General features: G+C 37.7%; 1 protein-coding gene across 1 annotated transcript; it reads right to left on the bottom strand.

Annotated features, from left to right (window-relative positions):
- Window positions 1-3,969: 3,969 nt before the first annotated feature.
- spata17 (spermatogenesis associated 17) lies at window positions 3,970-25,695 on the bottom strand. The gene is made up of 8 exons (XM_037697519.1): window positions 25,628-25,695; window positions 25,143-25,232; window positions 23,659-23,740; window positions 22,203-22,253; window positions 17,795-17,898; window positions 10,077-10,200; window positions 4,652-4,891; window positions 3,970-4,037 (listed from the first exon to the last, which is right to left on the bottom strand). Exons 1-8 carry the CDS (start codon window positions 25,693-25,695, stop codon window positions 4,005-4,007), a joined length of 792 nt encoding a protein of 263 aa, XP_037553447.1. The 3' UTR covers window positions 3,970-4,004.
- Between the last annotated feature and the right edge of the window lie 314 nt (window positions 25,696-26,009).

Below are 26,009 nucleotides of genomic sequence, written 5' to 3'. Positions count from 1 at the left end.
ACAACTTAGTCATTAAGACTGCATTTTACAAATACTTCATGATGCAGATGGTTCACCAAGCTCTTAGGAGCAGGATCTTACTCTGTCAATCTATGTTGTCAGCTGGAGGAGACTTCATCCACCTGCCATCATACTTATTTATCGACACGTCCTGGAGCCGTTTGAGTTTGTCCCATTGTGGCTGTTCTCTTCTTCCCTTGCTCCTCTCACTCTCTCTTGTTTCACTCCTCTTTTCTGGGCAATTGGCTCCGGGTGCTGAAGGTGGGGAGTAAGAGGATGGGGTGGAGCTGCTGGGAACTTTGTTCGTGTGTGTGTGAGTGTGTGTGCTGGGAAGTGAGCTAATAAAGGACGGTGATCCATGAAAGGCCTTGAGCAAAGACACAGTCAATTACCTAATGCCTGGACCTGACTGCAGGGCCCCATGCTCACACGTTCTCTCACTAACAATCGTGTACACACACACACACTCATGCATACACCTCATTTACGTATACATGTAGATCGAGCAGTGGAGGGCATAGCTCAAGATTGGGTGTATCTGAGTGGGTGGGTGTACATATGCGTGTGATGGAGAGCGATGATTTATTAAATTGCTGTCACTTTTGACAAATTTGTACAACCAGAGTTGATGGTTCGGGCTCTACTTTTTCACCTTTTTTTTTGAGGAGAGGACTGATCATTTGTGACCAAATCCAGGAACCATTTTAAACCAATGTATGCCATCAGTTTGACTGTGATGAATTTGAAGTAGCTTCATGACCAAACGTTACAAAGTTGGGATTACTATTCAACACTAATTAAAACTAACAGTTGATTTACTTTAAAACTTCACAGTATAAGAAAACAGCATCCCTACCCTTTCAAATGATTAATTTATGTACTGTATTCCATTATAATTTCAATATTTAACTGCAGCCTAAAATACCGTAAGTCCATCCATCATCTTTTACCTGCTTCTTCCTTTTCGGGTTGTGGACGGGGGTCACTAGTGTCCATATCTCAGCCATCACTGTGTGAGAGGTGGGGGACACTCTGGACAAGTCACAAGTCCATTACAGGGAAAATACTGTAAGTCATATGGAGCAATTGTTTATTTGATGGAAAAAAAGAGAAGAGTGATTTTTTTGCCAGAAATGTGATGCAACTTTTATGTCCTTTAGTCGTTATTTTTATTCATTATTTTTATCAATAATATAATAATAGCAGTTTCGATACACAGCGTTTCCTCAGAACAAGCATCCTTGTCTTACACTTGCACTGCTATGGTTTGCTAGGTTGATAGGATATGGTTTGATGCTAGGTTTTCTTTGTCTGTTGTGTATGACACCACCTTTAAAATGGTGGTATGACTCTCAGTGCCAACAGTTCTCATGGTCATGAAATGCTGGCTTGGAAGGAGCTAGCAGATGTTTGTGTAGGAATAAACCAAAACAAAATTATGTTGCACAATGGACAGTCAAACAGATCATCAACCAAAAATTAGGCTTTAAGAGTTAGTTACATATTCAGTAAATTTCAGTGGGAATAGCAAAACACCATTATGCAGATCAATAATGTTTTTAAATTTTTATTTGAATTTTCATGCCTCCAGAAATCAGAAATCTGGACTGGCACAATTTCAGAACAAAGATACTGTATATTCATGAATGACTGTCACCTCTTTTTTTACTTTTGATAATTCTGTTGTCTAGCTTATGCATTTTATTTTGTATTTCATACCCTTGCCTTAATGTCTTTTGTCTTTCAAACTGTTTTTAATGTAACTGCAACACCCATCTGAAGACAGACATTACAAATTAGCTATAAACACTACAAATTATGACATTTGTTATTGTAATAACAGTTAACCTTTTGCAGAAAAACAAACAAAGAAGAAGAAGAGAAGCTATAGGGCCAAGGGGCAAGTATTGCAGACTCAGGTGACAAACAATTACAAACTGGTGACTTTAGATAGGCTGAGCCCACTGAGCAAATCTTGACATTAGCTTCTCATTTCATTGGCTCATGTAGTTTCACTGGTTCCTCACAGCAGATACAAATAAGCTAGAGAGCCCACTTTGTAAATATTCAGGAATATTTTCACAGAGTCTGGGATATAAAGGTTGTCTGTCATCTTTCTTTCATGTTGTTTCACAGATTTAAAGCAGAATTTGTCAACTGTATGGCTGATTGGGTTAGTTGTTATCTGTAATGATGTTGAGTAACTTTTATTTGTATTTACCTAATATTTTATTTTATTTATCTTTTATTTTATTTGTGTTTTAGTTTAACATCTCATGCCTTGATTTTATTTTGTAGTGTTGCAAGGAGGACCTAAGGACGAACATAGCTTGCTGTCCTAAATAGCATAGAGATGTAAAATAAATACCAATAAATAAATAATGTGTATATATTTATGTGTCTATGTGTATTTTTGATAATGTCTCCTCTAAAAGCTTATAAAGAATTTATGAAATCAAGTGACAAAACGAAAGATGTCTGTCTTGAACAAGACAAAAATGTTTAAAAAAACGACAGAAAAAGAAAATCTGGTGCTGGGTGGTCCTTATTAGTGTAGTCAGGAAAATTTATGCGAGTCAAATCAAACCGAGGGTTAATAACAGCACTACCCCCCCCCCCCCACACACACACACACACACACACACAAACACACAGAGAACTCAGTAGATTAGCCTGAGTGATAATGAGATTACAGTCAAGTGTTTCAACAAAGACACACACATCAAACTTTTGCTCAATTCCCAATTAAAACTCTAGGCTTTGAATTTAGGTAATTATACAGAAACACTGTCCAGTGCGAATCTTGTTCATTCTTAAAGTATTACCTAATTCTAAACTTACAAACCAGAAAATATATATATTTTTTAAATTCAGTGTTTTATGAATAAGAAACTCTAGCTGATCCACTAAAAATGCATTTATTTTTAAAAACATCCAGTGGCGTAAAAGTGATATTATAAGGCTTGTGAGGTTAACTTTTTGCACTGACAATTAACTTAAATTGCTTTGTGCTGCTTGAGGTGACCTTCAGTTGTTGTTTGGTGTTAAAAAAAAAAAAGGAGGGAGCATAACAGGGAGCGATAGAGGAAGGGACAGAGACCCCGTCCTTGCTCCTATCGCTACAGGATCAGTGGCCTGGCCTGACCACTTCCACAGCCAGCACCTCAACCTTATCCATCACCACTAGATAGTTATCACACCAGGGATGGAAGACATGTGAGGTGTAGGGGTGATTGCAACAGAAAAGGGGACTTCCTGTCCTGAAAACACACCCTAAACCAAACAAACAAACAAAAGACAGGAAGGCAAAGACAAACATCTATATTTAAGGATACACAATGAATCTTTCTGTCAGTACATGAGCCCTTAATGGCACAACTAATGGCCTCAATCACTCTACAGCCATCTGGACTGTGTGCTACTAAATGTGGTAAGTGCATTTAATAAAATAACATTATGGCTCATTTCTGCTTGCTTATGTTTTATTATATTAAAAAAACCAACATTCAGAGCGCTTTGCCACTCTGAAAATTGGTAAAGGGCATACAAAACACAATGTGAAAAGACCAAATCCAATATGACGTCACACTATGGTCACAAATGCAAAACTAGACTAAAACGTATACTCTTCATGGCCTCCTCAAACGCCTGCATTTTGACTTCTGCAACTGCTGTAGCCGCTGCTCTTTTCGCCACTTAACTGCACCAGGAAACTCTAAGAACAGTCGAGCCTAATGACAGTGTCCACCAATTCTCTGGAGAGTCAAGAATATTTTTCTGGCCACAAGTCCTTAAAATGCATTCTGCAACTGCTTCAAAAGTGTTTTAAACGATGCCTGTTATGTTCCATGTCATAGCATGGAAAAGTGTTTGTACGACTACAAACTTGTACAAATGTGCAACCTTAGAACTATTCAATATTTTTAACATGGGGCTGTAACGTGGAACATCCAACTGTTTTCTATACCTGCTTGTTCCTCTTCTGGCTCACAGGAAGTTGGTGTCTAGCTCAAGTTGTTACTGGTTAGGTTGCCAGTCTATCACAAACACAGAAATAAAAAAGGCAAAAATAACCATTCATACTTTGACCTTGAGCAATATAGAATGTTCAGTTAACCAAGACTGTGAGTGAGAGGAACCTTGAATACCCACGCAATATTTATTTCATCTAGTCAACATATAAAAATATGTACAAGAACTACAAAAAAATAAGTTTAAACAAGAAATTTTGATTTAATTTTTCAATTTAATCAGTGTCTGTTTTAACTCAGATTGTACTGGTGCGTAATGTCAATGGTAAATTAGCACAGAACCTATTTAAAAAAAAAAAAAAACACGTTGTGGAACACAAACAAACATATATGAATATTAAATGTTACATATATGTCAAAGTTTGTGGGGGCGAAAAAAAAAGCCACACAACACTGTGTGACTCCAAAAGAATGCTGTCTACAAATGTTTAATGTTTCATTCTAGTCTAAAATGATTTTAAGGGCTGTTAGTATCAACAGTCAAATGCTATGGGCAACACAGATTTTTATTAGTATGACACAACTAATACTGAGTTGGACCTCTTGCATACTTAAATTTTTTTGTGTTTAATTCAAATGTCTCCCACATCTGTTACAATCCTAGCTTTGACCATCTTCACCTGCTGTTTCTTGCTGGTAATGGGAGGTAGCTTGGGCCTTAAGTCGCAGGCTCTAGTGGATTTGATCCATAGGGGTTCAGAAGTCCCAGAGAAACTAGGTCTTGCTCGGTCAGACATGTCCCTGAAACAACCTCGATGTCTAGAGGCCAGACTAGTGGGGGTCTGATACTTGACCTCCCTCAACAGTAGCTCCATCTCATGAGGGCCTGGCCTAAATGGAGAGTTGAAAACTCCTGGGGACTGAAAAAGAAGGGACAGAGAAAGAGGTTAGCACAAGATTAATCTTAGACACAGGTCATTGTTAAAAACCGTGCGCTGTAACAGAATGCATATATATTATATTTGGGGCAAAAAAACTTTATTTTACCATGACAAATTATGATTTTAAGTGATTTTTTTTTAAGGAATTCATTACTAATTTAATTTAATGCTTATTTATTTAGAAATGTTGATTTCTATATTTGGCTATGAGCTAAGTTACAATGATTTAATTTTGTTTGATGTTAGATGCTGACGCAAATATTCGCCCTTTATTTAGCTTTGGTAAAAAGTCTGTACTTACATAGATTATTTCTAGGCAACCAGGTGGCTCAAAGTGGTTTACAAAACAATTTCTGTAACACAAAGTCAAACACATCCAAACACACATTCATACAACACAATACAGCATCTCTACAAAGTTAATCTGAATAAATCATTCTACAGAGACTAATCAGTCCTTTGGATTGCAATCATGCACTGATGGGGCTCACAACAGAGACAATGGGGGTGTTCAGTGTCTTGCCCAGGCACATTTTGACACATGACTGCATACTGATGGAATCAAACCTCACTCTCTCGTTAAAGGACGACTGCTTTAACAGCTGAACCACAGCCGAACCAGGAACAACTTCATATTTATTCTCACACCTGGATAAACTCTAGAGTAAAGTGACTGAGAATAGCCACGACTAAACAGATCAACATTAAAAATCTTCAGGGTATAAAACAAATTTCCTTGATCCTTTTTCCTATCCTATTTCATATTGGACAATCAAATTATTGTTCACTTGATGCTAAAACAGTCTATGTTTACATGGAACATTTAACAACAGCACACTTTACTCTCACTTACAGTTAAAGGGACAACAGGTATCAGCACTACCTCGCCACAACAGTAATACTGTTTTTGAATTTCACCCAGTTTGTGATGCAAATATTTGCAAAAGCACATTTATGTAGTCTTGTGTCATTACTGTACTTTTGTGCTGCTGCTTGCACACATGCCCTTTGTAAGTATTGTGAAACTGATATTTTTTATGCAGCCCCTAGGTCAGGGAGGAACACTGTTCATTTCACTGGGTGCTATGCATGCTATATGGTTGAAATGGCAATAAATAAGCTTAAACTTTAACTTGAATCCTTTGGCCATGTTTGCTGTCAGTAAATAAGATTGAGTATCACTACTCGTATAATTACTGATAAGTATTCTATCATAACTATATATATTTATAAAATGAAAGAAATTTGAAAACCTTTGGCACCAAAAAACCCCATTAGCAAATCAAGCATCAACTAAACTCTACAAATATGGCATTTAAGCATGATGTCACAAAAGCACCACTTGTTAATATCCAGATGCAAGAAGAGGGCTACCTGCATCATGAAGGACCCCACTCACCCAGCACACACACCTTTTGCCTCACTCCCCTCAGGCAGTAAGTTGCAGAGCATTAAGTGTAGAACCACTAGACTGAGGAACAGCTTCTACTCTAGACTCATGAATCCCTAACCAAGAAAATCACTGTAATACCACTTTAATTGGAGAGTTGACACTTTATCTGTGCTGCTGATTTCTTGCACATAAGCTGCTATATTCAAACCCATCTGCTCACAACAGACTCATGTTCAGGCTGCTGTTTAATACACCGTGTAGTGAAATCCTTTAAACCTTTAAAATCCATTTTAACTGTCCAAAATCCCATTTTTGGATCATTAAAAGCAGCTAAGCTGAGAACCTAAGCTATGAGCTAAGCTAACAGGCCGACCTTGGGGAAAAAAACCTCCGTCTTGTCAAAGCTCCAAAATTCACAGTTGAAACCTGTGCCTTTGTGTAAAAAGTAGTTTTTCTCTGCAAAAAGAAGCTGAGAACGTGTTTACTGATTTTTTATTAAAAGCTTTGTTTGACAAATGTTATGCTAAAGAGATCGAACCACAATAAGCATCCTCCATTTTGAGAACCAAAGAGAGACCACCCATGTCATGTCAAGAGGCCTCCCTCCCATTTTTCTTAAAGAAAAGCTGCACACTCCCTCACTATCCATTCCAATTTGACGATAATTACAATTATCGTCAAATTTCAAACATTATTATTGTTTATCGCAATAATTTCTGAGACAATTAATCGCCCAGCAAAATTTGTTATTGTGACAGTTCTAGGTATTATACTATATTACTATTGTTTAGCATACATCTTAGATCCTTGTATATTGTTTATTTTTTATAGTTATATTTTTGCTATTTTTGGGTGTAACTGAGACCTCGAGTACACAACTTTCTTCCACTTCACGTGATGCGAATAACAAGGTCACCCTGAACCTTGACATTTGAATTATGACAAATTTAAGATTTTAAGTTATTTTTTATTGTGGCTGTGGTGCAGTGGTAGGGAAGCCAACTTGGGACCAGAATGTCCAGAGGACCAGATTGAACTTTTTTGGATTATTCTACCTGGATTATTGAGCATGCATCAGGATAAAACTTTAATGCTTTATTACTGAGCTGTTTTGATTAGAATGAATTCAATAGAACAAAATTTTACTTGACTGAATTTAATTTGGAACTTTATTTATTTCTGTAGTATCCAAAATTAGCCAAATAAAATATCACAACATAATACAATACCTGTCAGGAAGACAGCACACTGCTTCAAACTGACAGCTTCTAAAACTTTGTGTACCACAGACAAGACACTGGTTACTTCCTGCTGACTAACTGACTGAATGAATGAATGAGTGAATGAATGAGTGAATGAGTGAAAAACTAACAATCTTCACATGCAAATGTGACAAATTCTAAATCTTTACTGTGTAAATGCATTTAAACATAAACAAAACTTTGCCTCATCATTTTTAAATTTGGTAGAGATAAGCTGCAGACAATAATTATTCAAATCACAGTGATCTGTCTGCCCGTGCGTTAATTACCAGAACAAAGCTTTAAGTCGGAGGGACTCTTTATCTACTTTATATGCTAATAACACTGCTTGCTATTTAAGCTACTCTAAAGGACTTGAACAATAAGAGAGTATTGTACTAACTACATTAACTAAAGCATTAATACTTGAAAATATATAGCTAATCTAGTTAATAAGTAAATGTTTCATTAGGCGATAAAATAACTTTTGATGAAATGCCATGTTGCCAAAAGAGAAGAAAGAATTTGTAGCTGCAACTGGGAAAAAACACGTTTCTTACCACCCAGTCATAGTGCAAATATACAAAACATGTGAATAAAATCCCTTAAAGAAAGGGGTAAATTATCTTTAAGACCAAACTGAACAAAGCCTCAACACCTATATTTTACTCAACCAAGATTCAGCTTAATCTCCTTATCCACATAAAGCAACTCTTGTCTCTGAACAGGCTCAGGCAGTAACAAACAAAAGCTGAACTCGAGGCTTCAAGATGGCAGTTCAGAAACTGACAGATGCTTTATTCATATTGACACATATTAACACTAATTATGAGGCAGCTGCAATAACACTATTCAAACACTGGTGACATACAAACAACAAACATATTCACACATAAATTGCACAACTTTAAAACACGCACACAAACGCACACACACGTATCAGGCAAGCTATGAGAAGAGCAATGATGTTGACCCCAAGAACACAGCAACTCCGTCTCTGTCAGAGGGACTTGGGGCCTTTTGGTAAGTTGTGTGCGACTATTGGTGTGTGTGTGGTGTGTGTGTGTGTGTGTGTGTGTGTGTGTGTGTGCGTGCGTGTGTGTGGACCTAGGGTTCTAAATGTGTGGAAGGATGAACTGTGTGGGAGAGCCATCTATTCACAGCTGACAAGGTCAGAGCTACTAAGGGAAAGGTACCCCTGCCATATGCAGAGAAAGAGAGAGGGTATACAACCCATATACTGTAAATAAATATAAAATTAAACACACAACTCCACGCATCCTTAAATAGTTCAAATATCTTTCCTATCTTAAATTTATTAAAATTAAGGGTTTGTAATAACGAGATTAAGAAAACCATGCAGGACATAGTAATTTAGATGATGACAATGCAGGTTGTAAAAACATGAAGGAAAGAGAGAAAGAAAGACACAGAAAAAGTGAGAGGAGTCGTGGTGCTGAATCAACAGTGACCAGTGTGCTTTGTCTTCATTATGATCCCAGAGGGGAGTCAAGAGATTTGTAGACGCCACACACACACATAGACACGTGCACCTGTGCCCAGGGAAGCAGTAAAATACTCCCCTCAGCACATCAGAAGAACCACGAGGACACACTCAACTCCACACAGCCACTTTGTTGACAAAATAAAAGGAGGAAGTCTTTTTTCCCCCTCACTGTAGCCAGTCTCTTGAGGACATCCCCAATACTTATTGCTTGTCTACAGTCATGTGATTCCCAGAACATTTGACTTTCAGGCACATATGAGGGCATGAGTGAAAAGGTGAAATATTTATACTATCAAATTGTCACTTTAACGTAATTTTCAGCGCATGCTTAGTGTTATTAACCAATAAATAGACTGTTTCCTTGTTTTTTTTTTAAAGCCAAATAATTTGTCAACATTTCTTTACACTTAATTAGCTGCTGTTACACCTTACAATAAATGAAAACGTGTAATAACAGTTTGCAGATTAAAGTGTTGCAACCAAAGAAAAATAAAAGTTGTAAACTACAACATTTCTGTGAATGCAACTATAAAATAAACACAATCATATGAGGAGGATTTTTATTTTATTTTTTACATAAAATGCACAGATGTTTTAATCGTTATTATATGTGACCAGTTATGGAAAAACAAGTTGGAATGTGCATAAGTAGCATTAAAAAAGGTGAACAGTGATTTTTTTATTTTTTTTTTACATAATTGAGATTACCATAAAATTGAGTTCATAAAGACACCATCCAGTGATCCCAGTATGTGTATACCATATTTTCTTTCTAATCTGCCTTTAAAACAGTTTTCTAATAGGCATATCTTATTCTAATCTGCATCTAGTGCACATTCCAACTCATATTTATATATAGATATTATGTCAAATTAATTAAATGATCACTTATTGACTATTTCTCCTTATAAAATGTTAACTTTTCCACATATTTCTAGTCATAAATGAATTTCATTATAGTTTTGAACATAGACCAATGCAAAACATGATTAAACACATCTTTCATTGTTTCTTTACACCAACCTGCTTTGTGCTGATGAGGTGATGTAACCGATGAGCTTGGTAGACTTCGGCTGTCTGCTCTTTTACCATCTTCAGATATTCTCTCTCTCTTCTTTGGAGTTCCTGGATTTCATCAAGCTCCCTCCTACAGAAAATACAAAACATTCACAAAAACTGTAAATTTAGGTAACCTTCTTCTATTTGATACATGTTTTGAAGTATAAGGGAAAAGTAAAAAAAAAAAAATTTATTTAAAAATTTAATAGCGCTTATTGTAGTAATGATGTTACAATATATCTAAAATCTATGCTTACTCTGTCAATAGAAATATATTTAAGGTTCTACATCCATTTAGTTTATATTCTAATACATAAAATACTAAATTGAGATAACAATGTGATAAATAAAATCAAAACAAAATCTGCTGGTCATCTTTATAATGTACATCATTTAAAAGCCAATTTATCACATTTGCAAGGTGTCAGATTTTACATGAAAAATAGTTTACTTTATTCATAAATTTATTTACAACAAGTTCGCTATATGACAACAATTTATGTGTTATATTTTTTCAGAGCAAACTGACAGGTTACATTACAAGGGATTTGGTTGATTTGTACACAATGTAAACTCAATTTAAAAATATTTGTGCATGTCTGATAATTCCCCAAAGTGTCCTTCAAAGTAAAAAATAAACACAAAAACCAAAAAAAACTGGGGGAAAAAAAAGGCAAAATCACACTTGCAGACATGAAAAGGCAAATAAACTGGGAGGATAAAAACAAGGAAATGAGACCGCTTGGCAGGACCCCCCCCCCCCCCCCAAAAAAAAAAATGAAAGCACGAGAGGATAGAAGTGGGAGGATGATGGATATATTTCATCACCACAGCCAGGACAAGCATGTCTGTGACATCTGTTTAGCGAAGCTGTCTAAATGGGACGCATTAAAACCCCATACATTGTTATTTCATCCCACAATCACACAGCCTTATTGTTACAAGAGTAATAATTTAAAAGGGCATTTGGAAACGATTACTAAAACACACACACCATGATAATTTGAAGAGACGCTCACAAAGTTAAGAGTAAAACCAATCTATTTCCACAAGCACAATACCAGTAAGAATTTAGACATAGATCATCAACAATCCTGCATCTTTTTCCCTCTTTTTCTATCTCTTCCTTTTTTCTCTAATTCATTTGTGCTTTCTTTCCTAACCCAACTTCTGTTTTCAATTACAAGCTTCCACACCAGAATCAGGATATTCAAAGTGTGTCTGTAATGTGAGGTTAACACATTCTGCTGCTGCTGACATTTAAAAAGGAATTACAATGCGGTCCCATTGCCTTCGCATTCTCATTCCTTCCAGAGCACCAGATTAAATTACAAAATAAATGAAATATGCAGAGCTCTGTGTGTGCAGGTGTGCAGTAAGAGGAGCAAGTCTGAAGGTATTTATATGTAATATTAAGCACAACAATTTAATACAGTAGAGTTCTATGTGAGAGTATAAATATTGAGGTTACCTGGCCTCTATTTGTTTACCAAGCTAACACGGATATTACTTATTAATGTAAAATATAAACTTGTGATTTACTGTGAGACCCATCGGTGCACAAACCAACTGGTGCATGTGTGTATGTGTACTTCTGTTCATGTATGCATTAATATTTCCTCACAGAACACCAATGTGTCATACTGAATGTTTGTACATATATCTGTCTCTGTGTATGTGTGTTTGTTGTTGGTCCAGCTGAAAAGGGTGACCTTTGCATCCCTGCCCCCACTCCTAGTGTTATTAATTGCAGTGTAGTGGACAAAAGCCAAACAGATTTGTAACGGCTGAAGGCACCTCGATCTGTGTCGACCCAACCAGCCGCCACAACATACAACCCTCATTAGCCCTTTTTGGCAAGCGGCACATGTCCTGTGAGTGTGTGTGTGTGGGGGGGGGGGGGGGGGGGGGGAGTATGTCACTAACTTAATTTTTGGTTTGTAATATCTCTCAGTTATAATGTGCTTATCAATGTTATTATAATCAATCAGAAACACGGTTTGAAACACTTCCTTGGGTTGTTTTGATTCAATATTTAAGTAAATACTAACTAAATTCAAAATATGAAAAACATTTTTTAATCAGCTTTTCATCTATCCGTTCATTTTCTACTGCTTAGTTGAGGTTGCTGTGTATGATGTCTCTTGCCCAGTGGAGATAGGCATCAGCCTACCATTCCCGTGAACCTGCACATAAAGTGAGCAAAGAAGATGGCTGGATGGGTGGATGTGTCGCAGAAGCTGCAGCTCAAAAAGAGAGGATCTCTCTCTCCAACAACATTCTCCAGTTCAACTGGGGGGGATGCCAAGGTATTTCCAAATCAGACAGGATCCCTTCAATGGGTTCTGGGTCTGCCCCAGCATCTCATATTGGAAGGGTGTGCCTAAAATACCTCCCAGGAGAGGTGATCCAGATGCTTCCTGATTAGCTAATTTTTTTTATAGCTTTTATTTCTCGTGAAGCAAAATGTTTAGAAGTAAAATGCAAAGTCTAGATTTGGTGTCACTGGAAACAAATACATTACATTTCCAAAAGTATTCACTCACCTGCACTGACTCTAAATATGAGCTTAAGTGACATCCCATTCCTAATCTATAGGGTTCAATATGACGTTGGTCCACCCTTTGCAGCTAAAACAGCTTCAACTCTTCTGGGAAGGCTGTCCACAAGGTTTAGGAGTGTGTTTATGGAGATTTTGGACCATTCTTCCAAAAGCACATTTGTGAGGTCACATACTGATGTTGGATGAGAAGGCCTGGCTCTCAGTCTCCACTCTAATTGATCCCAAAGGTGTTCTATCAGGTTGAGGTCAGAACTCTGTGCAGGCCAGTCAAGTTCATCCACACCAGACTCTGCATCCATGTCTTTATGGACCTTGCTTTGTGCACTGGTGCACAGTCATGTTGGAAGAGGAAGGGGCCAGCTTCAAACTGTTCCCACAAAGTTGGAAGCATGGAATTGTCCAAAATGTCTTGGTATGCTGAAGCAGTCAGAGTTCCTTTCACTGGAACTAAGGGGCCAAGCCCAGCTCCTGAAAAACAACCCCACACCATAATCTCCCCTCCACCAAACTTTACACTTGGCACAATGCAGCCAGACAAGTACCGTTCTCCTGGCAAATACCAAACCCAGACTCATCCATCAGATTGCCAAATGGAGAAGCGCGATTCGTCACTCAAGAGATCGTGCTCCACTGCTCTAGAGTCCAGTGGCGGTGTGTTTTACCCCACTGCATCCGATGCTTTGCATTGCACTTGGTGATGTATGGCTTGGATGCAGCTGCTCGACCATGGAAACCCATTCCATGAAGCTCTCTGCGCACTGTTCTTGAGCTAATATGAAGGTCACATGAAGTTCGGAGGTCTGTAGTGACTGACTCTGCAGAAAGTTGGCGACTTCTTTGCACTATGCACTTCAGCATCCGTTGACCCCGCTCCGTCAGTTTACGTGGCCTACCACTTGGTGGCTGAGTTGCTGTCATTCCCAAACACTTCCATTTTCTTATAATACAGCTGACAGTTGACTGTGGAATATTTAGGAGCAAGGAAATTTGACAAATGGATTTGTTGCATAGGTGGCATCCTATCAGCTCTACGCTAGAATTCACTGAGCTCCCGAGAGCGACCCATTCTTTCACAAATGTTTGTTAAAACAGTCTGCATGCCTAGGTGCTTCATTTTATACACCTGTAGCCATGGAAGTGATTGGAACACCTGATTCCGATAATTTGGATGGGTGAGCAAATACTTTTGGCAATGTAGTGTACGTGCTATACTGCAACCACAACATTATGACCACTTGCTTCACATTAAAAATAACATCTAGTGGTGTCTAAGGTGTCTGGTACCACAAGACTATCTATTTGAACCTTGTGAATTGTGGGCTGGGCTATTGGTGAGCTTGGCCTTACTTCCAAATTATGCCATTAAATATCATCAGAGTAGTATCTAAGGAGATTGGAGCCCAGTGAACTCTAGACATGCTGTGCTCTTTATGCCTATCCTAAACAGTACTTGCAAAAATGTTTGTGACAGTCATTATAAAAATATTAAATGATATGAAGTGTAGTAAGATTATCTTTGCACATTATAAAATACTTTTGATAATACAGGTATCATTATATTCAGACACTCATAATGTTCTTACCATGCCATAGAGGGTGATGCAAGAACTAGGACTATAAATTATTTCTCTGATGGCTGCTGGGACTGTTCAACATGATCATTTGAACTACGTTCCAATCACTGAAGCCCTCACTGACATCGTCACCCCTGACTTTTATTTTATTTAAATGGCTAATATAGTACAGCTAAATTTCCTAACTTGTTATTCAATAATTCACTCACTGGTTCATAACAGAGTGTCAAGGACTGATAGAATATCAGAGAATGAGGCACTGTAGAACAGCAGGCCACACCTTTGGTCATCCAGGCCAAGGAAAAGAGCAGCAAATTGGTCTGGAACTAAATATTTAAAGGAGGCTTGACCTGATTGGCTGATTTAATTGCTTCAATTGAATGATTTAGTAGTTGGCAAAAATGAATTTTCAGTCAGTCAATTTTAGACTGAAACACTAAACGTACTGAACCTTTAGCAGCATCAAAACAGTCTTTCTGTTTAATTGACTGAGGTGTTGGGGCAACCAACAACATTGATGAAAATTTTTATGACAATACTGCTGAAGTTTCATAACCAGCATTCACTAATGAAGTTATCCTACTTTTGTGCATTGTTTTACTCCCTCAATATGCTAACACAACCCATACTGACCAGACAAACACATTAAGAATGAAGTAATGGGCTTCTCTGCAACCAAAGTAAATCAGAAGAAGAAAACTGCAAAAAAGAAAAAAACAAAGTACTGATGCACAGAAGCACAGAGTGAACACAGGGCAGGCCTGTTCCATCTCGATCATAGCAGCTCTCCTTTCAAGAATGTCCTTGGAAGGGACACAAGTGAGAGAGGAATGAAGAAGGCTGAAGACAAAAGAAAAAAGCATGACGAAAAATAGAAATACCGCAACATCAAACAAGTAAGAAAAGTAGCAATCCATAAATTCTTCCTCATTTCTGTTTTTCTTACTTGTAGGTACAAATTAGTAGATTTTACCATGCCATTGCAACAACACAGGGATAATTATTTATCTGATTATGGCAGTAATAATTACCCAGCTGTTTGCTATAGATAGAGGAATAATTCATGCAGTCAACAGGCCGTGTTAGTAGCAGCAGCGATGACACCAAGACATTTAGTAAATATGCAAAGTGCGGTTGCTCTGCTTTCCTAGTTACCCCTATCGTCCCGCTGCATGCCCTTATTAAAGCCTGGGAACTTTGTGTCACCCTGACAAAGTGATAAATTGTTAGGGTATCAAGAAAAACTGTGGCAGAGTGGGGACTGTGCTGGGGTCTTGACTTCATTAGGGTATGCAGGAGAAAAAAGGATGAATGAAGATGGACATGGAAACACAGTGGACCTGTGGCAGCGAGAGGGGGGGAAAGATATAGAGTTAAATAGATTAAGATAGAGAGAAGAAAAGAGAGAGGTGAGATTTAGAGATTAAGGGATTGGGGGGGATGAGGCAGACGATAGAGGAGTATGGTGTAAGTGGCAGGGATTAGTTGGATGCTGTACCTAATGAAATGGCACAGATGGTTTTGTGCTGGGGAAATCTGTTTCCAGAGAAAAAAAAAAGACTGAAATGGAGACTATGAGTGTGAATGGACAAAAAAAATGGTTAGCCAGTGGATGTACTACTCTGTGTCACTGCCATGCACAATGACTCAACATTCACTCAATGGGCACCATTAATCCAGCACTCAATAATATGTTCAATGGTTTGAATATACAGACACACTTACAATGAGAGAAGACATTTCTGGTGGATTAAATAGCAGACATTTGCAGGATGAGTGATCAGATAGTGAGCAATCTCAGGGTTAAAGAGCGAGCACAGAAAGGATGTTTTAAATAAATGAAGGAACACTGTTAATTGATCATGATCCCAGCAGCACTGAATAAACATAAGATTAACTGGAGCGAAAGTGACCTGAACACCCCACAATAAACGAGAGGTTTTGTGTGTAGAAGTGTGTTTTAGTGAAACAAATCAGGGTATTGCAACATATTTTATATGCAACACATTAAAGTTATAAACCTGAACAACATCAAAGCTCAACTGATTCATTTTTTTGTACTTTTCAAACTCAGAAAAAAACCCTCAATTTTAATATAAGTTCATTAAAATGCATATAATGGGCAAAATTTGGTATCTTGGTAAAAATATAAACTTGATTATGTTCATAAGCACAGTAATGTCAGTCATTGGTCTGGAGTGCTAGAATATCTCACAGGGTAGTGTGTGTGTCTTTGTGTAATATTTGTATAATTATAAAGTAGTAATATAGTAGCATGGAGTTTAACGCCCTAGTGTCTCTTTTCTTTAAAGGAGCATGAAGAAAGGATGGAACCCTGGTGGGGAAGAAAGGAAGCGAGTCAGTGATCCAGGGAGAACTTTAACAAATTTACATTTAATTTTAGCAGAAGCCTAAAGATATATTCTGGTAAAATATATTAACAACATTAAAAATATGACTGATTAGCTAAATGTGAATTTTTTTTTTTTCAGTAAAAAATAAAATATGGCATTTTTGTGGTACTAAGCCCTGAAGCGCAGAATGTTTTATTAATGTACAAGCTGCAGTTCAGATCAGAGGCATTATTTTTTAAAATTTCGTCACATTGTTCACATCTTCCTCTTCCTTTCTTTCATACGCTACATGTCTCAGACTTTTTTTCTCATTTTTCTATTCCTGCTGCTTTGGTTATATCATATTTTATAAAACGAATACAGGTTTTCACTGCCCCTTCACTCATTAGACCAGAACTTAGGTTACAAGCTTGTCTTAGAGATGAAAAAACCTGGATGACCCTTAATTTTCTGATTTTAAACTTTGACAAGACTGAGGTTGTGATTTTTGGATCTGAGCATCTTAGGAATAAACTTTGCAGCCTTTCACTTCCTCTGGATGGCATTCATTTGGCCTCAAGTCTTAATTTAAAAAGCCTAGGTTTTTCTGATCAGGTTATGTCATTTAACCTCCAAATTAAAAAAAAAGTTACCAGCACCGCATTCCTCCATCTGCATAATATCACTACAATTAGAAACATATTGTCCCCAAATGATGCAGAAAAACTGGTCCATGCATTTTTCATATCTAGGCTGGACTATTGGAATTATTAAAATTCAAAAAAATATTTAAAAGGTCTTTAGTCCAGAAATGCTGCTGTTAGTGTTCTAATGAGAGTTCAAAGGAAAGATCATATTTCTCTAGTTTTAGAGAGCTCCATATTACATTAAGGACTCCACTGTTCCATATTTTCCAATCAGAGTACTTCACTCCCAGACTGCTTCTTAAATAGATAAATCATGTTTACTAATCAGCATTTTATGATGTATGTGAATATTTTTGTACAGTGCTCTGTGATGAGATCTGTTGTGAATTGGCTCTGTATAAACTGAATTGAATTCAATATTAAACTTATGCTACAATCGAAGAATATCAGAAACCTCATTACAATGCAGTACAATTTAAGTTTTACTGAAAACTATGTATCACATACTTTCATACAAAACAGCTGCTATTTTTATTCAATTAGGACCATATTTTCATAGATGTACCTCATAAGTTCGTTGTTTACAAGGAGTCTTTCCAAGTATTTTTTCCGTGCGTAGAAGTCATGGATGTACTTCCTGACAAAGAATCCTCTCCACCTCGCCTGAATCTGTAAAGCAGCAAAAAGGTTATTTTCATAACATTGTAAATACCAAGATCAAATTTAGATGCAGGTGGCACGGTGGCTCAGTTGGTAGAGCTGTTGCCTCTCAGTGAGAAGGTCACCAAGTCACATCCCTGCTGGGGGCCTTTCTGGGTGGATTTTGCATGTTCTCTCCATGTGTGAATGACTTTTCTCAGGGTACAGCGGTTTCCTCCCACCGACCAAAAATTTGCACATTAGGCTGATTGGTAACTCTAAATTGCCCCTAGGTGTGAGTGAGAATGTTTATCTGATTTATGTTGGTCTCGTTTGTCTCTACGTGTCCCTGTGATGGACCTGCGATCTGTCCAGCTGTCTCCCGCCTCTTGCACAGCGACTGCTGGATATAGACACCAGTGACTCCCGTGACGCGAAAAGGAAGAAGCGGGTAAAAATAATGCATGGATGAAATTTGGAAGCATAACGTATGTGTAAATTAGTATAGCCAAATACTGAAGAAACATTTTCAAACTTTTTTTATTTAGTCGTGACTCGTGACAAAAGAGCAGTCCAAGGTTGAACCAACAACAATCATGACTCTATATTTACCAGTTTTAGTCTGCACTGATTGAGGGGGCTGCAGATTAACAAGCACATACACCCCCACACACCAGTGGACCATTTTAAAGCAATGGTGGATGTCCTTCAGACTAATTAGGAGAATAAAACAATGGCAGGTAAAAGAATTATTATGCTATGAGAAGACGGAAGAGGGGAGAGACGGATGAATGGAGGATGGGGAAAAACAACAATGAGCAAAATGAGAATTAGCATTGATCTGCCAGTCAATAGATAATTTTAAATAAAGTAATTGGCGCCACCCAAGTTCTTGCTGACCTTTGTTGACTAGTGAAATCAATGCTGTTGAATCTAATACAAATCCGAGGTGCAGCATGTAAACACTGGTTTCTATTACGGCCTTAATACATTATCTTCTGTTATCTACCACACCGTGATAAAGACATGAGGAGGAGAGAGATAAAAATAGAGTCAAAATTGATTCAAAGGAAATGTTACAAGGGGATCTTAAGATTATAGTTTCTCCATTTTTTTTAAATTTAAACAATAGTTCTTCAGTAAAAAGAGTACAAACATTCATTGCTTATTAATCTTTTACATACTTACTCTGTTGGGCTCATTTTCTAGTGGCAAGAAAAATGTCCAGGGTTGGCATCATAAACAAACAACAGTTTCAGGTGCTTAAAAACCTAATTATTTATGAGATCTGTGTCTTTAAAATCTCTGTAATCAATTAAAAAAACATAGTCAGCATTTTTCTAGAGATTTGTTTGTTGGCACTATCAAAAAAGTGTTATGTCCAGGGACACACTATACTTCTCAGGTAAGTCTTGGTCAAGGGCAGTGGGCTAAAATTGGAACAACGATTAAAAAAATACAAAAATAAATCACAGTCAAAAAGAATGCACAGCACAACATCATTGGACTCATATGAGAATTAAACCAAAGCCTTTCTTGCATTGTTTCTCATATTTTTTTATTTAGTAACTGACATTGTTTCCTATCAGAAAAAAACTAAACATTATATGAATATAAAGTTTATTTGAAATGAACACTTAAAGCCTTTCCTGCAACTTCAGCATAGCTGTTTTATGAATCATAATGATGACTATAAAGTGTTATCCTGAGACCTAAAAAGTTGGGACATCTATTTTTGAATTTTATTTTTATAATAGCATTTTTTCCTGAAACATCCTGGTGGTCAATTCCATTTGTTTATGTTACAATAAAACACAAAAAAAACACAGTTTTTTTTCTCCATCAATATGAAAATACTATAATCGTTTTTGTACATTTGAACCATGCCATACCCTTAATAAACACCACTAATGGGTTGTTGCTCTTTAAAATCTTTTAATGATTCAGACTGCCTGAAAGTAAATGTTTATGGAACGGTGAGAACAAACTTCTAGGAAATGTTCTTGTGTAAAAGTGCCAAGAAATCAAAGACCACAGTGTTGTAATTTGTGAGGTAACTCAGTGACTGCTGAAAAAACTGATAAAACTTTTATTAAAACCATGTTTGGAATTCCTAAAACAAGCAAAGAGAATAGTGAATAATATTAGGTTTTATCCAGTTCTGTTCGGGGCATGATTCATATAGGGTACGGATCCCCCACGATAAACGAGGGACTTCTGTATAACATGGAAACTGAAAGAAAGAATTATATGCTATGTTATGGATATGCTGTATATGTTGTGTCATTCTTCCCTTTTCTAAAACTGATTCTGGTCTAAAGCAGCGATTATACTTTTTTCCACTTTCGTTTGTGGATGCAGCCACAGATAAGCCATAAAATAACAGATTTTAAATGGAATTTGTTTGGACTTTGATTTTGCAGTAAATGCATCAACATAAGGTTTTACTTTTTTGAGCCTGCTTCTGAAAAATGCAGTTTTGGAGACACCATTCCACAAACATGGTCCCTGAAAGAGGTTTGAAGAGGTCTTTTCATTCAACCTTTATTTAGACAGATAAGTCACATTGAGCCTCAAAGACTCATTTACAAGTGAGACCTGTTTGGACAGACAATAAAAGTGATAAACTGGACACATGTAGGAATTGGAGCCGGAAAAATTCCTATCAGACTTTTTTTTTTTCCTGCCTGAGAAGAAAAAAAACTCTGATATTAAAAAACACCTCGCACAAACAAGCATATAATGACATAGACATTCTGCAGAGAGGGGAGACGATGAGAGCGGTGAGCATGATCATAGATGCTCTCGAGATCACTGTAGGAGTTCTGATAAAGAATTAATAATCAGCCAATGTCCTCCAGTGAGATCCATAAACATTCTCGAGGTATGTCGAGGAATGGCCAAGAATAACGACAATGAAAATCCAAGAGTCCTGAAATGATGACACAAAGTTTATTCAGCTGGTTTCATCTGGTTATCAGTTGGAAATTCTTCAGGGAGGAGGTGGTGAGCGTCAAATCACATGTTCTCCAGGTGAATTCAGATAAGATGACCTTCAAGGCCAGCCAAGGGAGCCAAATTCAGATAAGCACACCGTTGTTTTGGGGATAGGCAGAACTTAATGACATCTACCTCGAGTCTGTGTTGGTCCACTCGGTTCCGAAATGTCCAAATTACATGGCCACACCGATGGAACGTAATTGAGTAAAATCCCAGAGATCTGATCCATTCTGCCCAAAGCATTTGAGTCTGGGTACTTGAGATACAAACCAAGCCATCATAAGGCAAGCAGCATGATTGGGTCCAAATTTTCTGCCAATGACTTCCTTGATTGTAGATAAAACCAGCAACCAGCCAAATCCAAAAAGCAGGAACCAGTTATAGTAAATCCAATTAAATGTGTCCTTAAAATCCACAAATGGCAGCAGAGACAGACACATCATCAAGTCGATGAGATATCCAGCCAACAGGGAAAATCGGCTTGCCTAAAGCCTGTCTTCTCTTCGAAGAAATGTTGTAAATTGAGTTGAGGGACCAACTGATCAAAACAAGTCCATAATTATGGTTCGGAAGAAATGCAAGAGAGGCTCAGAAGCAGTTTCTCAAAAACTTAGTAGGGAATCCAGTAACAAACAGGCCAAGTTGTCAGAATGTAAGCAAGAAATCTTTTCAAACTAGAACCCACAGAAGAGCTCACATAACTCCTGTTCTGGCCTCCCTGCATTGGCTCCCTGTGCATTTCAGGAGTCATTTTAAAATTCTGGTTCTAACTTTTAGGGCACTTCATGGTCAGGCTCCCAAATATTTACTGGACCTTTTGAAGCCTCTATGTCCCATCAGGACTTTGAGATCTTCAAATCAAATGTTGCTGATAGTTCCGAGAACTTATTTTAAAACACGTGGAGACAGAGCATTCCAAGTGGTGGCCCCCAGGCTTTGGAACGCTCTTCCTCTGTCACTGCGCTGCTCAGATTCCATTGACTCTTTCAAAAATGATCTTAAGACTTATTTATTCAGACTGGCTTTTATTTAAATTTTATTTACTTTTACTTTGTGAAGCACTTTGTGATGTCATTGTCTGTGAAAGGTGCTATATAAATAAATATTACTTACTTACTTACTTACTTATTGCTGCATAAACTGTTATTATGTTCAAAAATAAGAAATAAGAAAACAATATCCAAAGTGGAAAATTAGTGCAACAAAATTGTATGTCAATGTATTTTTAAAGACTGAAATTCATGGGGACACCCACTTATTGCACACACAGAACCACAGTGTCCCCCCACCAGGACACTCCATTTGCTAATACAAGACACTGTGGTGATATTTACCCTGACCGCCATCTCCTCGTAGAAATTCATCTTCATGATAAAATATGCCGCCTGTGAACACAAAGGAAAAGATGCCGTTACATCTTGTCTCCCGGCCCTCTGATCTGTCCACAGCAGGCATCAAAGATAAAGAGCTCTTTATACATAATACATTGCACAGAGACAGCCCAGATAGGGCCATCGTAAAGGAGAGGATGGGAAGGGGGGTGGAAACAGAAAGAGAGAAAGCAAGAAAGAGAACAGGAATAAGAAAAAATCAGGGGGATGGAGGGAGAGAGGGAGAGAGGAAGAGAGAAAGCGGTTAGTGGGACTTTGTATCAAGGGGAGGACAGTACTCTCTTAATACACTAACACAGACAAGGGCCAAGAAAATCTATGGTAGTCAAGCAGCGCACTAATGGAGATGTATGACGGCCAAACGTTCTCCTCTGGATTTCATAATCAATGACAGCCCTGCCACAAAAGAGACTAACAAAGGGCCAGAGAATATTCAGCGACACACTCAACAAGCCATCACGCAGACAAAACGTGCTAGTCGACCACTGGGGGCACATTTCAGAAGCAAACTGGAGTGTTGGCTATAAAAGGGATTCATATTTCAACACGTCTTTTTCAATAAAGACAAGAAAGCGAGGAAAGACAAGAAGGAAGAGAAAGACAAAGACTTGAAAGGGGATTGTAAATTCAGCTTGATGTTTTGTGAAGAAGCTTTGTGCAAGTCACGTTACACATGATAAAGTCCACGAGACAGGAGAAGACAGACAGAGAGCAATAGAGGAGGCGAAGCGTGGAATTTCTCTGAGCTAATTCAAAATACTGCTCTGTGGCAATTTTTGAGTGATTCAAATTAGCGCTCATCTGTTTTCAAATAAAACCAAACAGCCTCATTTTAACCCATATGTGTGTTGTGACACATCCTTCATTGTTTATTTTATCACCCATCGCACCCCCCACCCCCTCCTATTCATTTCTTGAACGCCTCCCAAACGACGGCTGGCAGTTATGCTTTAGCAAACAGTCAATTTACAGGCATGATAAATAGCTTGTTGTGATACGTTTACAAAACTCAATCCAGGGGAAAATTATACGTGAGGGCGCTGGGTATTGGATCCGGTATCAACAATCTGTTCAATTAAGAAGCAGTTGGAGGCAATAAGCTGAAAATGGGGACTTGTTTTACTAAAGCACACACATACACAATCATCATGTACACAACAGTTTTCTTATATCCGTTTCGCACTAGACTCTTACTAAATGCATCCCTGGTAATGCAACAGAGATGGAATTCCTTATCATATTCCATCATATTTGCTAAGTGTTCATTTCCAAATGCGTAATGAGTGAATTATATTTCTTAAGGTCAGAGGCAGGGACTTAGGAGTATGGCAATTGAATTCTAATGCATGCTATCATAACATAATCAATATATCTATAGCTTTTCCAGGCTCTAACTTACCTTCACCATTTGTCTGATGTGTGCCCTTGCAGTGAAGCCCCGCCATAGCTTCTGTATAATGACTGCTTTCTTGTGCAAATGGCTGTGGAAAAAAAAAATCAAATTGGGGAGAGGACTGGGTGTGTATTTTTATTAGTTTAATTTAAAAAAAAAAAGTGTTGACATTTTGCTTAAATATATATAGGAAAAAATAAACAACAAAAAGTATCTAAGCTCTTTTGTTTATGTTATGTAGTTATTCATTCATTCATTCATTGAAGTGCATAATTTAATTAGCTGAATCACAAATTTCTTGTGATTACAAAAAAAGCTTGTTACAGAAAATAAAATGAATTTTCTGCAGCCTTATGATGCAAAACGACTTAAGAGGTCAGACAAACATTACACTTTCAAGTAGATTCTCACAAAGACAAACATTACACTTTCAAGTAGATTCTCACAAAGACATAAACATGGAAGCCCCTTGCTTTTCCAGCCTTTTCAATCATGCCAGATGAGCCTTTCACCCCTTAGTCAGCTGTGCACATTTGTATTCATCTTCAAACATACTCTAAATGCAAGTCCACTGTGATTCCCGGCCTCCAACGAGGCCATCAATTTCCAAAAGGCCATTTATATGCCCAGAAAATCAATGCTTATAGGGGGGATAGCACAACCTCAGAGTTGCACTTAGGCAGCTAAAATTGTTGCTAATTATCCACTTAACGCTTTGATCAATTAACTAAAGTAATCTGAATTAACCTACAGTCTGGAAGTTTGTCTGCTGACCCTGCAGAATGGTGCTGGGGTCATGGTATCAGTAGAAGCACAGAAGATATAGAGACATACATTTCTCCCTGTGTGTCAAAAGAGCTCTGAGTCCGGGCTACAATTATTACTTGAGGACATTTGCAAAGCTCTGGAAGTGGGATAATTATAGGAGTGAGCCTATATCAGTGTTTCCCTTGAAATTAACTCTCAGAGCCAAAATGTTTCACAGCCTTGTGGAAGAAAGACCACATAAAAAAAAAACTTTTTAAAAAAAAAAAAAAAAAACTGTGAAAACCATAAAAACAAAAATATGTAAAAAAAACTGTGAAAAAAAAATCACTGTAATGCCACTTGATTGTTGATATGTGCTGCTGACTATCCATGATGCTGATCTCACGCTGCTGATTTATTTCACGCTGCTGTGTTCATTCAAACTCATCTGCTCACACAAACTCATGTTCGTGCTGCTGTTGTTCAGCGTATCGGTTTTGTACTATCAGTGCTTAGCGTATTCTTAGTTTAGCATATTTCTTAGTTCATATCTTAGATGTTCCATTTTCTTTTGTTGGATGTAACTGGGACCCTGTGTACACAATTTCGTTCCACCACATGTACCACATATGATGAGAATGACAAAGAAGCTTGACCTTGATCAAGGGTAACTTAGTGTGTCTGTGTATATTATTATCATTTTGTCTCGCGGTTTAACATAAACTCTCACTGCACACGTTTACCTGAGGTATGCTCGCACCTTGCAGGCTCGGAACCAGCTCTGAATTCGGATGACGGCCCGGGTCTCTCTCTGTCTGTTCTCCTCGGCTTCCCTGAAGTGCCAGGACAGAATATTAAAATATCCCAAGAAGTTTTTAGGTAAGTTATTATATCACTGTAACATTTTGTAATGTGCACCACACCACGCAAATAACTTCCGCAGTAGAAAGTAGTGCTGCTTTCCTAAACTCTTCACAGACTGTGCTCTCTTCCTGATGACTCACGATGAATTTAATGTAACCAATAAAAAAAGAAACACGACGGTGTTTGCACCGAACATGAGTTGTCTGTTGGTAAGGGCCACAACAGAAACATTTAAAAAAAATCTAACACGACGAAGCATGACTCAAACGTTAGCATGTGTCAGATAGGCTAAAATGGATGGGGGGGAAAAAACATCGACAGTTAGTCCATTTTTTTTAAGAATCTGTAAAAATATGATATACACCTGTTTCTGAAGAAGTATTCCTTTTTGAACTCTTCTTCTGCACTTTTTACTTTCCAAAGCTCCGCCATGTTTACGCAGACGTCGTTGGTTAACTGGTTGTCATGACAACACGGGTGCGTCCCGTTGCTGTGATGCGTTCACGGCTCGTAGGGGAAAAAATAACTGTGTGTCGTCATTAAACAAATGCAAATTTGCAATTAAAGCTGCGTAAAGTTTTTTTTTTTTTTAAGTGTATATGTCGTTGTTTTTTGCTACACTCTGTGGTCATAGCACCCACTTGTTTTTGATATACGTAGATTAAGTGTTCTGGTTAAAATATTCCAGTTACATTTTCAAGCAAATGTATTTTGATTCAGCACTTAAGACTTGGTCAGCAGCAGCT

The sequence above is a fragment of the Nematolebias whitei genome, chromosome 2 (genome assembly GCF_014905685.2).
Source record: "Nematolebias whitei isolate Nwh7 chromosome 2, NemWhi1, whole genome shotgun sequence".
Taxonomy (NCBI): domain Eukaryota; kingdom Metazoa; phylum Chordata; class Actinopteri; order Cyprinodontiformes; family Rivulidae; genus Nematolebias; species Nematolebias whitei.
Note: the sequence above shows the minus strand (reverse complement) of the source record. Positions and strands in the feature narration are given on the sequence as shown.